The 14,528-nt window shown below is 40.0% G+C and overlaps 1 protein-coding gene across 3 annotated transcripts in view; it reads right to left on the bottom strand.

Moving 5' to 3' along the window:
- LOC143525127 (urokinase plasminogen activator surface receptor-like) overlaps positions 1-7,079 on the bottom strand; it is a 74,845-nt gene extending 67,766 nt beyond the window's left edge. Inside the window, exons 1-6 of one of the 3 annotated variants that reach the window (XM_077018707.1) lie at positions 5,339-5,360; positions 5,166-5,236; positions 4,761-4,874; positions 2,928-3,074; positions 2,498-2,608; positions 1,058-1,457 (exon numbers count right to left, since the gene is read on the bottom strand). In XM_077018707.1, coding sequence (XP_076874822.1) covers positions 1,261-1,457; positions 2,498-2,608; positions 2,928-3,074; positions 4,761-4,874; positions 5,166-5,217 — 621 coding nt within the window. In that variant the 5' untranslated portion in view covers positions 5,218-5,236; positions 5,339-5,360 and the 3' untranslated portion in view covers positions 1,058-1,260. Of the gene's footprint in view, positions 1-1,057; positions 1,458-2,497; positions 2,609-2,927; positions 3,075-4,760; positions 4,875-5,165; positions 5,361-6,998 lie in introns of those variants that run through there. The other 2 variants (XM_077018708.1, XM_077018706.1) reach the window with 2 other exon arrangements.
- Positions 7,080-14,528: the final 7,449 nt, after the last annotated feature.

The following is a 14,528-nucleotide window of genomic DNA, read 5'->3' as shown; positions in this document are numbered from 1 at the left end:
TTAAATTACTCAAAAGCCTTAATAGCACAAACGAAAATATTTGCAGCACAAACGGGCACAAACCCAGCACAAACGAACTGCAGTGTTATTTCAGCATTTTGGGTATGAGGGGGGGCCAGCTTCACACAGGTCAAATACCTGCTTTGAAATGTAGTGAAGTAAAAGTATAAAGTCTTATCAAATAAAAGTACTTGAGTAAAGTACAGATACATGGAAATGTTACTTAAGTACAGTAACGAATTACATTTACTTAGTTACTGTCCACCACTGGTATGACCCAGACACCCACTGTCCTTCCATTAGCTTCTGCTGTCAGGCTTCACTCAGTGGCACAAACAGATCTGCTGCCCATTAACACAGAGGATTGTGGGACACTCACCAATGCAAACCACCACAACATGATCTCATTTATATTACACAAAAGTGATGGACATAAATCTTACCACAGGTGTGTTTTTCCAGAAATGTTTCTCTTCATCTTCATTTAATCTACCCTTTGGTCTTATACATTTTGATTATTTTTAGTTTGAATTTTATGTAACCTGTTGCTGCATGTGGATTTATTAACTTGTGAAGTTTTTATTTCTTGATTCAGACATAAAAAGCTAAATGCTCACATGAACTCTACCAAATACTCTAAATGTAAATGTAGTCAGCTAAAGAACTATGGAAATGTACTAGAAAAATGATAACAGATAAGCTGTAATTGGTCAACATAAGAGACCAGCCTGTAGGAGTGTGATTGGTGTGGAGCGTAAATGCAGGTTTATTCAGTTTGGCCCTGGTTCTAACAGGGAAAAAACGGGTTGTCACTTTTATACTGTAATTTAAATACACAGTGCATAACAAATGTACACTGTCACACTTAGGTTAGGAACCTCTAATTAATTAACCTAGAAACTCCGGGGAGCCTAAGTGACTAATGCTGTCATTCTGAATTATACATCTGTAATACTAGATGTGGTCCATTCAGGAAAAGGGAGAAAACACAACAGAATGAATTTTAGTTGTTCAGTTTCTTCCACATATATGAAAAGAGGAGCTTTGGAAGAGCATGTAGATGAGAAAGACCCCGTTTATTCACTGGATGTTCCAAACAACTGAAGGAAATACAACACATTAACATGAAATGAAAGGAACACGTTGAAATGGAGAGAATATACCACATTGTAAGATTGTACCATTGTATGCCTGTTCAATATTTAATCTTTCCTGGAATAAACACCAGTTTCTGCAGAACAACCATTTATCAAAATGAGCTCAGTGGAAGAAGGAGGGCAGTAGAGATCCCAGCATGAGGAGGAAGCTCAGATTAACCATGTTTCCACTGTTACACAGGTTCCCCACACAGCAGCTCATTTTCGTCATGCCCACGGACTGCTGGAGAGATGAAATCCCATCGCAAAAGCTTTTGGTTGCACATCCCTTCATAGCAGTCTTTGTACCTCCTACATCAACTACAGTGGGGGGATTAAAAGGTGAAAAATAAGAGTGAGATTGTGGCATTTGTCACATGTATATGAGATTTAATGTATTTCAATGTTCTAGACTACATGTGAATCAACACAATAGTGAATCAACACACTATACCACTAAGACCAGAAAATCACTAAACCACATTTTAACTACTAAAGACCAGAAAAGACCATTAGTAGGAGCACAAGAGTACAGATGGTTTACTGTTCATTCATGAACTGTCATGTGACCTGGGTATTTTCTCATCTGTTTCAGAGTCATTTGCTGCATCTAATCTATCTACTCTGAGTTTCATAATCATTTACTGTACTGTGTCTAGCTTGTCTATGTCATGGTAGGCTGGTCCCAGGGATCAGGGAAGACATCCACTCCCAGACCCTCCACCACAGTGACACTGCTCACCTACTGACACACCTTCCTATTACTTGTGCACCTGTTACTCATTTATCTCGCCCTATAAATGCCCACAGGTCCCTCCATTCAGTGCTGTGTAATCCTTGAGCTGTCCTGAGAGAGCCATGCTACTTCACATCCTGAACGTGTCATCTTCACTCCTCTAGCACGCCGAGTATAATGAGTATTTAGTGCTTTGTGCTTTGAGACTTTTTCAATGTTATCTCTTTTTTCACCTCCTATCTATGATTGGCTGTGCCTTTCTGACGCTGTGGGGCCACCCTGGGTTCACCGTGCTTTACACCGAGACTCCAGGGGAACGTTAATTTCCATCAGGATCAATAAAGTATATTCTATTCTATGTGCATTCATGTGATTGTATGGTTTTCTGTTTAGTTCCAGCAAATATATAGTTTGTCTTTAGTTTCTTTAGCTTTGTTGTCATGCCTTGTCATTCTCACGTTGTCCTTATGTCATCTGTGTCGTTACGTGAAGCTGTTAATGTTAATTGCACAAGCCCTTTTTATAAAGACCGATCTACTCAACATCTCTGATTGCACCATGTCCGTGTCGTTACACTAACAGGTCATTATACATTTGGAGATTAAGATCATAAAGACATTTTCACCTGATGTGCTGATACATTGATTTTCATCTCCCTGACATGTGATATTTCTTGAGCAGCTGTCACCATCACAGGTGTAGCAGTATTTCCCATTGGGAGGTTGTTCTGGTAGAGCTTAACAAACACAAGTTCAACATTTGGGTCAGGACATTTTTGACATGTCATAATTTACAAAATCATGAATCTTAATCCCTAATTACTTTCACAGAATTTGCTGTAAAAAATTTGGAAACTTCTCAAACTGCTATCAAAGTAAATGTGTTAGAACATGTAAGCACATTAACAATATATCACTGATTTTAGTTTTATATGTCTATGTCTACAGGGCATCTCGTCAGTGACAATTTAAAATGTCTTTCACTATATATTCAGTTTGGAAATTATAAAGACTAAATAACATGGTCAATCTTCCTTCTTCTTTGAAAGGTTTTACCTGATACTGTTTGGCTGTTGCAGAGATCCGTTTTGCAGCATTTAGTATCCAGAACTGTTTTCACAAGTCCCAGGTTTAAACTCCCATTGATGCACTCAGCAGGGGCAGCGCAAGACTTCAATTGCAAATCCAATAGTGGTGCACCAGCTAGAGAAAATCAAAATGTGTTGTAAGCAGTGTAGATACTTCATGGATATTCAGTGCTGTGAAAGTTGATGTTTTGAAAATTTTAGTAACATATAAACAAACAAAAAAAGTGAATATTACATCTGGTACCAAAACCTAATTATGAATCAAAATGGTTTTATAGAGATCTAAGATCCCAATATGCAATAGCAAATGAATTATAACATGAATTTTATTAATGTAAATATTAACTTTTCCTGTTTGAAAAGTATTGCCGTCTTCCTTTAAACAGCTGGTCACACACACCACACACACCCAACCATATTTGCACTCCGACTGTCATGTAGTTCTCATAACATTCAATTCTGTATGAATTTTGATTGACTGGTTCCTTGATCATATTACACCTAGTTCTTGGAGAGATTCTGTTTGGTTTGTTCGATTACTGAGATTACTGATTACTATTCCAAACTTTCTCCATTTGGACTGTATGAATCTGATTATTTCAGTGAATTTGTTGTGGAACTATTATCTGGTGGTAGGAATTGCCAACATTTAAACACAACACTTTAAAGCACAACTGTGCTTTTTTATTTTTATTTTTTATTTTTAGTCATGATGTTATTCACGATAACACACTCCCTGTCATATTCTGCTGCTTAAACATCACAGCTTTAGTGTAACTGTCAATTCTATGAACCACTTTCACAGGTGTGTTCTATTGGTGTAATTTATCAAACCCAGAAGTTCAATGATCTAGTTGTAATAGAAAATGCTGAATTTCTACTTTCTCAGACTGTATTTTTAAACATAGCATGCAACCAAATGAGGAAGTTTAAGGTCACCCTTGAGGTCAAGGAACTAGACAGGGAGAAGACAGGAATGGATGCATGTTCCAGACGACCTGTTCCAGACAGAAGACCTGTGCCCAGCAAGAGCAAGTTTCCCTAGGAGTGCAGAATATACTTTACTGGTACTAACATATATTTCATCTATGTCCGTAAATCATATAACTTTGTAACACATGACCAGCGCTCAAGGTATATAAGAACTTGCATTGTGAGCAATAAACTACAGTGATGTTGGTGATGCAACCAATCTGTGTGCGTGTGTTACCTTCACTGACTGACGCTCTCTGAGCTCACAACTCTTCATACAGAGGGGGGGAAAAGATGGGGGGGGGGGGGGGGGGGTATGTCGCCCCCCCAGCTTTTTTTCAAAAGCTGGTTTTGGTCCCCTGAAGTTTTTACGGTTAAAAACAAATATTTAAATAGCGACGAATCCATGCCCCCCCCCCCCCCCCCCCCACTTTTTCAAAAGCCAGTTTTGGTCCCCTGCAGTTTTTACGGTTAAAAAACAAATATTTATATAGCAACGAATCAAGCGCTAGGACCATGCAGAAAACGACCGCTCCCTACCAAACTTTTTAAATAACAAATGTTTTACCTAATAAACTGATACAGATTTTTTCCAGTTAAGCTGATATTTTAAATTAATTCAAAACCTTTTTCAAATGTAAATGAGAAAATTTTATATGCATATATTATCATATAAACTATATATAAATAATTCTTGTTGACATGTGCTCTCAAGTTTAGAATAAACATTTCTATTGTATAAGGTTACTTTGTTGCATTACACAATAGGCTACTGTTAATATATTCTTTATTTTATGTCTTCTAACTTGTGATGTTGAAGTATTCTTACCTCCTTGCATAGTGGAAGTCACACGGACACTGGCACATTCACCAACACAGTCTATTTCTGGGCATGTTCCCTGTGTTTGCTGTGATGTACACTGATAACATTTCAGAGCTAATGCTAGAAGAAAATACAGTATAAAGAGATGACCTTTTAAAAGCTTGCAGCATTAAAAGAATCCTGTTCTAAAATGCAGTCTGCCCCATAAAATGTTGTGAATAACTTCTTCCCCAAAGACAAAAAATAAAAATGGAAACATTAAATAATAGTAATAAAATAATCATAATAATAATTTGTACAAATTAACAAAAAAACATTTACATTTTCATTTAAAGTTTAACAGATAAAGTATTGTAGCTGCAGTTACTTTTACAGTTAATAAGTCCATATTTTAAAATATTTACACTGTACCTTTGTAGCAAAACAAGCAGGTGAGTATCAGTGTGAGCTGCAGACCCATCATTAGTCATCTGGTTACTGGTCTTGAGATGGAGGGAGTAGAATGGTTTGATATGAATATTATCAGTGTGGGCGTGGCCTCCAGGGGCTGGGATTAGTTAGGTTTCATTTTGACAGAAATTCACCTTCACTCCCATCCTTTTCTCTGAAAAGTAAGTTGCATAATTTGAAATCAGTTTCATTCCAATTCTTAGTGATTATTATTTGAGTCTTTCAATATAATAGATTTTTACATTGCAGATTTTTACATTAATCTCATCCTGTTGTATGAGGATTACATTACAACTTATCAAAAGTCTGTGGGTTTCTGTCTCTTTTGCCTGCCATCAGGACTCGGTGCTTAGTCTATAATGGTTTGTTCTGTCCATATTGAACAATTAGCATTACGTGAGGTTGAACAGTTCCTTGGAACGGTCTCTTATGATTCTGCTGATAAAGAACAGAGGAACGATCTCACTTTGAGAAAACCATGGAGAGGTCTGAAAGTTTCATTTTAGGTGCATGTCCACTGTGAGAGACAATCTAAAAAAAATCCAGAAATCACAATGCATGATTTTTTTTAATTTACATTTTATGGCATTTGGCAGACGCCCTTATCCAGAGCGACTTACATTTTTATCTAATTTTTTATACAAGCAAGCAATTGAGGGTTAAGGGCCTTGCTCAGGGGCACCTCAGTCATGGCCTCAGGTCTAGGAATCGAACCCACAACCCTCCGGTCACAAGACCAGTTCCCTAACCACCAGGCTACGACTGCCTAGCAAATACTTTAAGGCACGACTGCCTTAAATAATTTATCTGTGTCACTGCTGCAAATAAGTATTTGAACACCTGTGAAAATCAATGTTAATCTTCAGTACAGTAGCCTTTTCTCACTGAGAAACACGGAGTTTGAGCTCCCTCCAAAGATTTTCTATAGGGTTTAAGGTCTGGAGACAAAGATGGGGGGGGGGGGGGGGGGGGGGGGGGGGTGGAAGTGGGCCACAAAAATTAAAGTTTGGATCAACCAGGCAGACAGAAAAGACACATGCAAGTTCACTGGCAATTTTGTATAGTAGATATGCTATGTTGGTAGCATAGACATTGTAACATTTGTGAACTCTGAAAATGTCTCTAGAAAGGTGCAGTCACTGTCACGTGATGGTTCCTGCACTTTCACTTCTGGTTCTGTTGTTCCTAGTAGTGGCGTCTTGGCACAGAAAGACTGGTGGGACACCAGTATCTGACTCGCTGGTGAACTACACACAATCCTGTTTGCTCAATTAATCCAAACACAAGCACACGCTATTCTTCTGTTTGCTGATTGTGGAGCTCAATATCACATCTGTAAGCGGCATTTAAGCTGCATTATTGGCCCTTTCGAGCAAGCCTAGTCTAATAAAGTCACAACAATATTACTTTAGAAGAAAATATACACTATATTGCCAAAAGTATTTGCTCTCCCATCCAATTTATCAGAATCAAGTTGTAGGGGTTTTAGTTATGGTACTTAACTAACCTACCTGCTTGCCTACAACCAAGGACAGAAATAGGATTGATGTGCATAAAACCTAATAAAATATCTGACTCAAAATTATAGTTGATAAGAATCTAAAAGAATTCACTTCTCAAATAGATCAGTGCAGGTTATAGAATATACCTAACCAACTGATACTAATAATGAGCTCATCTGTGACTGTGGCTATACAATTAACCAGATTTATTCAATATCCAACAAAATATAATACAATAAAATAACCATACTAGTTTAAAGTAACAAGCAACACCTAATGGAAACAGACATACCGACCGGTGCAGGGTGCCTCACGGTGCAAGGAAGAGCTAAAAGAAGAAGAGGAAGAAAAGAGAAGAAGGAAAGCGAAAAGCCCCCTGCACCCACAAACCTCTCCCTCTATACCCCTCAGTATCTCAAAGGGACAGCAGTCACAAAAACCAGGTTAACCAATGGGAATCAGGTTGCTGATAAAGACAACAGAGTACATTTGCATACAGAGTGCCACACAGGACTGTCACCTTTGGGGTGAAGTCTACAAACCTTCTCAGTGAGTGATTGAACTCTTACCCTGTTAACATAACCTTTACCAGCACACAACAAGCTGCAAAATGAGACTAAACATGCCACACAAACACACTGATATAACTAAAATACAAATGGTCAGTTTTATCCCATTGCTATGGGAACCTCTTGAGGTAAACAACAATTTGTTGCCCCCCATGGTTTTATGGAGGAACACCAGATCCTGCATGCCCCACAGGAACAACTGACAGCTCCTGCAAAGTGTTCCAATCACTTCCATGGCCACATGTGTATAAAATTAAGCACCTAGGCATGCAGACTGTTTTTGCAAACATTTGTGAAAGAATGGGTCGCTCTTAGGAGCTCAGCAGAAATTAGAATGCATACAAATACATCAAAACATTAATTCATTTTCGTAATTTAATGCAAAAAGTGAAATGCATATATAGATTCATGAAAGACTCAACAATGCAGATGAGCTGAATGATGTTATCAAAGCAACCTGGCCTTCCATACCACCTCAGCAGTGCCCCAGGCTGATCGCCTCCATGCCACGCTGCATTGACGCAGTAATTCATGCAAAAGGAGCCCCACCCAAGTATTGAGTGCATTTACTGTACATGCTTTTCAGTAGGCCAACATTTCTGAATTAAAAATAAATTTTTCATATATAATGTAATTTTCTGAGATTATAATTTTGGGTTTTTATTGGCTGTAAGCCATAATCAACATTAACAGAAATAAACACTTGAAATGGATCGCTCTGTCATGAATCTATATATGTGTTTAACTTTTTGTATTGAATTATTGAAATAAGTTTTGTCGTTGTGTCTATCAGTGTTGCTCTCTCTTGTCTCTCGTTTTCGTTTTCCCTTACCCTGGTCACTTCATTACAGTAGCTACTCTATGGCTCAATCCGAAATGGCGTACTTAAGCACGATCGCATACTGCTTTGGCGTGCTGAACTGGAGAGAAGTACGGCATTTTGGAAAGAGCCACCATGTTAGAAGGAGCCTATGTGTTTAGGTACTCCAGGTTAGTCTCTTATTTCTTCACTAGTTTCATTAACCTATCAGATATTTTCTTGTCACTTTGCTCTGCCCAGTATCTTACAGTGGTTTAGGGTGGTACATTTTCAGAGGTGTCAATTCCAGGTTCAGAAAGTAAAAGTCCTCACCAGCATTTTGCTCAGGCTTCCTGGATTGTGTTAATTGCACTAAGTTTACCTGTATTGCACTAATTAGAAAATCTAGCAAGCTTGAGCAAAATTCTGGCGAGGACTTTTACTTTCTGAACCTGGAATTGACACCTCTGACATTTCTCACATCATGATTTACACTGGCATCACAAGTGCATTTCTCAAAACAGTTAGTGCAAACAGCAAAACTCAATTAAATACCTGCAAAAGTACATACTTCACTCAAAAATCTTTGTTTTCGCCTCAAAAGCAAATATTTAGGTCAGGCAATTTGTCAGTGCCATCAGAATATCTAGTCGGTGTGCCATTGCCTATGAACAAGACAGTCAAAATATTTATGTTGTCATGTTGTCAGTGCAAATATGTCAGTCAGTGCAGACTGTATATTCTGATGGAAACTAGTTAAGCTTTTGATTTCAACACTGCACATTCTGTGGTATATCAAATACATGTTACACACATACAAACTCACACAGAACACAAAGTTACACATGACTGTATGTGGGAGACTGATAGCAAGAAATTGGACTGGAATTAAATTTGTACAGCATTATTGTTTGACTGTATTATTGGCACTGCAATTTGTTGACAAAAACAAATATGATTGAAATTCAGAAAAGAAAGACAGCTGACTGGAAAACCTGCAAAATTAGAGACTTACTATACACATTCAAAACAACCTGAGCACATACAGCCTGGTGAGGTGTGAAAATGGAACCTCTGCCCCTCCTATGAGCTACTCTTGATATCCTATATGGTATAAGAATGCAAAAATGCAAAACAAAAAATTGAATAATGGCAGAATTGATGTCAATGTGCAGCATTACAGCAGAGAACACATTTCTGAATTACATACGTTTTCTCTATTAAATGTTTGAATGATTGGAAACACAGTTGATCTTGCAATATTCAGCTGCACCCATTTTGCACGGGACGAGGGACCAGTGGGCCTCAGTGTTGTTCGGTGTTTAGTTGACTTGCACTGAGCAGAAATGATGATCGCCAATGATGTTGAAGACATCAAGACAACAAACCAATACTACTTAAATTACATTATGAATATGACATCATTATATGTCATTGGAAGATTTTCCCTGTTTTTAGGAAAGATGACCAACTAGCACCACCTACCACCTACAAGGTGAGGCTGATCATCTTCACTATTCTGTTTGTGGTGGAGAAAATCTCAGAACTCTCATTCTGTATTCAGACATACACAGACCTAAATTCTTATATTAGGTTTCAGATGATCAATATTACTTATGCAGTCCTCAAACATTTCTACCTCAATAATCTTTGTATTCCCTCATTCCTCTCCCATGATACTACATAAGGGTGAAGAAATGAAAGACTGATTTTTGCTGCCAACATACACCTGAATGACAAACCCAGAACTGAGGTTTTAAGTTAACAATTAATTTAAAGTGAATATCACTTCCATTCTGAAAAAATCTGGAAAGGGAGGACATTGCAAACTTAACGTTATTCCCTAACAAATCTGTCAACTGTTGTAATTTAAGTTGCAGTACAATAAATAGACACTGGATGGCAGGCTAGTAATGTCCAGAATGGTGTTCCCTGCCTGGTCTCTAGACCAGTCAGGTCCTCCAGCTCAATACCACAGAGAGCTGGAATCTAGCCTAGCCTTTTTTCCATGGAATTCAAGACTGCTGAAATGTTGAAGATTATTTTGTGTTTGTTGTCCAGTGGTAACAATATGACTAATATGAACATCAGTGTGACAAATCTCTAAGAATCTTTTGTGATGCATTCTTTGTCTGAACTGAAACTACCAAGTAACCAACAAATAATGAATCTGGACTTGTTGAACAGTATTATAAAGCACTCTGTACAAGCTATTTTTCTGGTTCTGCTATTGTGATACCATAATAACAGAGAGGACCAGTGGACCCTCGCGTCTTCTCTGTGACCTTGGCTGACTCCTCTCCTTCTACTGGGAACCGCTTTCCCCACATCTGGACACCACAGGTGATGGAGTCACCATCATTTTTACTGGCCAGCAGTGGAGATGCATCAGCTCACCACAGGGAGCTCAGAGAGAGCTCACTCACTTCAACTTTAGGGCTGTAACACTTGAGAGAAATTAATATAAACAGCACCATGAGATTGGCTTGGCTGTGCTAAATAGGTAATGACATTGACTCCTGTAATTTAGTTGTAGACTGACTCAATGGTATCTTGAATTCTGGCCTATCTGTATTATTTCCTAGGATGAATTCTGTGATCGGATGCAAAGCACTTTGTAAGTCGCTCTGGAGAAGAGCGTCTGCTAAATACCGGAAATGTAAATATTAATTTACAAGTCAACTACTCTTATCGCATTAGTGTACTTGTTCAGTGTATCCTTTGTAAGCCTGGAGGAGAATCTCTTTACAATCTAACACTTTTTAAAGCGTTATAGTTAGGGTTGGCTTGAACTCTGGGCTTGATCACGTGGTCTCCATTCCCAGGCATGTCACGTGAGAGGCCTAAACGTGCAGCACGTGAGTTCTGCTCAGTGCCACCAGTGGCTGCAGTTCCCAACAAACATTAAAGAACAGCCTGGTAAGACATCAGCCAGCGTTCAAACATCAGTCTGCCTGCTTTTCAAACGTCTGCTCTCAGGCATTTTTGTGGGTTTACGTGCATGGTTTTAAATTTCCACCCGATGGACTTACTTGCTATGCTGTAGTTAATCTCTGCAAATATGACATACATTTCTTGCAACATATTTACTATATTAACTAGCATTTATGTTATCAGTCATCTGCAGGGCAAAAAAACAGGAGGGTGCGACAGGAAGAAAGCACAAAACCAGAGAAGTCCTTCCATTAGGCACTGCCTTCGTGCTGTCAATACATGGGATGAAATGGATCCAGTTATCATTTTGCGTCTCAGTAGGTCAAAGCACTCCAGCATTTTCTGACCACAATTATCTGATAAGAAGGCTATGATCATAGTGAATCTTGCTGCTAATGTTGAACTAATGTAGGCCCTTTCTGGTGAGATCAACGAGAGCCCTGCATCATTCCACTGAATAAGGCATGACAGGAAAAGCGGCAGTTTCTTGTTATGGCTTCTGCTTTGCTGCCTTTTGATTGCTTAGTTTCCTGTGCTGACTGATGGAATTGGGGCAGTCAGAACCTTGTGCAACTGCTGTCAGGCATACTGTGGTGTCATTTTCAGGCCACCCAATATTTAATTTCCATATTCAATATTATGTCATCTGCTTATACAAACACATGCAAAATTATTCTTTATTCTGGTATTTGCAGTTAGGGCTGTGACGGTATGGATTTTTTCTTACTGCGGTGAGAGAACGTATCACTGCGGTTGAAGCGGTTAAGTTCATTCCACCACCTTGGAGCCAGGACAGAGAAAAGTCTGGATGCTTGTCTCCCATGTGTCCTGGATGATGGAGGGTCAAGACGAGACATAGTTGAGGCACGGAGGGCTCTAGGTATGCTTCTGGGTTTTACCATGGCCATCAAGTAAGGAGGAGCTGGACCATGCTTTGCTTTGTAGGCCAGCACCAGGGTTTTATATTTGATGCGGGCAGCTACCGGAAGCCAGTGGAGGGAGCACAGCAAGGGAGTGACATGGCTGAACTTGGGAAGGTTGAAGACCAGCCGAGCTGCAGCGTTCTGGATCAGTTGCAGGGGTTTGATGACATGCATAGGAAGACCAGCCAGGGGGGAGTTGCAGTAGTCCAGTCTTGAGATGACAAGGGACTGGACAAGGACCTGAGTGGACTCCCTAGAGAGAAATGGCTGCATCCTCTGAATGTTGTGAAGGGCGAATCTGCATGATCGTGTTGTGTTAGCAACGTGGGCCGTGAAAGAGAGTTGATTGTCGACAACTACACCAAGGCTACGCTCTTCCATGGATGGAGTAATCATGGTGTTCTCGAATGGGATATAAAGATCACGATGAGGACTGGCTCTTCCAGGGATGTACAGCATCTCCATCTTGCTTGGGTTAAGCTTTAGGTGGTGAGCTGCCATCCAAGAGGCAATGTCTTTTAGACATGCAGAGATTTGAGCTTAAACCTGTGTGTCAGAGGGTGGGAAGGAAAAGAAGAGCTGGGTGTCATCCGCATAACAGTGATAAGAGAAGCCATGTGCAGAAATTGTCTCACCCAGTGAGCGGGTATAAAGGGAAAAAAGTAGTGGACCCAGCACTGAGCCTTGTGGAACACCAGTGGAGAGTTTGCATGGCGTGGATGTTGATCCTCCCCATGTTACTTGGTAGGAACGTCCCTCCAGTATACCAAGGCCTGAAAGGATGGACAGGAGGATCTGGTGATTGACTGTGTCAAAGGCAGCCGAAAGGTCAAGCAGAATCAGAACTGATGATAGTCCAGTTGCTCTAGCCACAAAACAAAAACATGTTCACTTTGTCCGGTTTAAGGGACGATCTAAACGAGGTGGCAATGTTAACTGCCGTGCTGAATACACGCTCCAATAAAGTGCTCGTTGCGCAAACGGTCATATATTTTCTGGCAATGATTGACAGAAGAGGGAATCGATTTTGATTTTCCCAGGCAAGTGGATCCGAATGCGAACGAGGGCTTCCTCCTGCAAATACCTTGCGAGTTCAGTGTCCGCACCGGGCAAAAAGCCGTATAAATCTACTGAATTAAATACATTTAACTGACCATAACTGAACTGATCAGTTTCTGAACAGAGCATATAGCATTTCATGTGCGACAGTTTTGGCTTTCAGCCGGTGTTGTGTCGAATTCCGACTCCCCTCTTTTATCCGCATAAAGACGCTACAGATGATATTGTCGATTTAACAGCTAAACTTTAATTATCCATCACAGCAAAGGGCACGGCATTATCTATGCCCAAAGCCACACTGACTCAAGGGTGTTAATTATTTTATATCAAATACTCACTGGCTATAGCAAAGTTCACTTCTTTATTACAGCATTATTTCTAAGTATCTAATTATGACAAAACTAGAGTGCTCAATGAACTAAGTTATAATCACTGTAACTCCCGAATTTCATCTGTAGCATTTTTATGCGTGTGCAAACGAGGGGAGTCAGAATTTGGCACAACACATGTTGGTTTTAAAAAAAATGTATCCGTCGTACCTACTGCTTGCATGTGTTAAATGAAAATGAGCACTTTCTTTTTTAATTTACAACTTTGACCTACCACCTGATTAACTTTCTGCTGCACCCCTAATGGGTGAAGAAAAGTCTACAGAAAAGCCGCACCTCATAATAAACTGCAAGGTTCAAATCGTGCGGTGAAAAAGTAGGGGCTTATACTCCGGAATCGCACACAAAAATTCAGCACAATCCCCCCCCCCCCCCCCCCCCCCCCCCACCCCCCCAATTATTTAATGTACTGTTCCTCTCGTGTACACAGCGATCGCAATGGAAATGTTTTTTCCATGTTTTTTCACAATGGAAACGATTCATTTTATAGATAGGCTGTGGATCACACGTGCCCAGAGCGGTGGGCATCCCTAGCCCGGCGCCTGGGGAGCAGTTGGGGTTAGGTGCTTGCTCAAGGGCACCTCAGTCATGGCCTCAGGACTGAGAATCAAACCCACGACCCTCCGGTCATAAGACCAGTTCCCTACCACCAGACCATGACTGCTCCCAGTCTAATAAATAGCTGGCTAGGTGAAGAAAACAATTGACCGAAAGCGTAGTAAAGTTTGGACACATTTTAATGTGATAGACAGTTCAGAGTGTAGACTGTGCAAAATTAATTTCATATCAAGCCTGCACAGGCACATGCAAACTGGTAATTTATCAGTTCACTTAGAAAATACAAGACAAGCAAAGGAACCTAATGAAGGTGCTAGTGATGCTAGTGTGTCTACTGCAACTGTTGAAGCTCCTACAGTACAATTTCTACAGCATTATCCAATGCAGTGAGTCCACCAACACAACACACCAAGACCCACAACCCAGAGCACCATGAGCCAGTTTTTGCAAAATGACCTCTGCAAAACAAAACACAATTGATGAGCAACTGGCTATAATGAGTGCACAAGATTTTCAGCCATTTTCAGTCGTGGATGGACATATGGATTCAGAAGCTATACTCGTGCTCTTAATGCAATGTATGTACTTCCA

This window comes from Brachyhypopomus gauderio, chromosome 10 (assembly GCF_052324685.1).
Source record: "Brachyhypopomus gauderio isolate BG-103 chromosome 10, BGAUD_0.2, whole genome shotgun sequence".
Classification (NCBI taxonomy): Eukaryota; Metazoa; Chordata; class Actinopteri; order Gymnotiformes; family Hypopomidae; genus Brachyhypopomus; species Brachyhypopomus gauderio.
The sequence above is the reverse complement of the archived record's forward strand: the minus strand, read 5'-3'. Positions and strand labels throughout refer to the sequence as shown.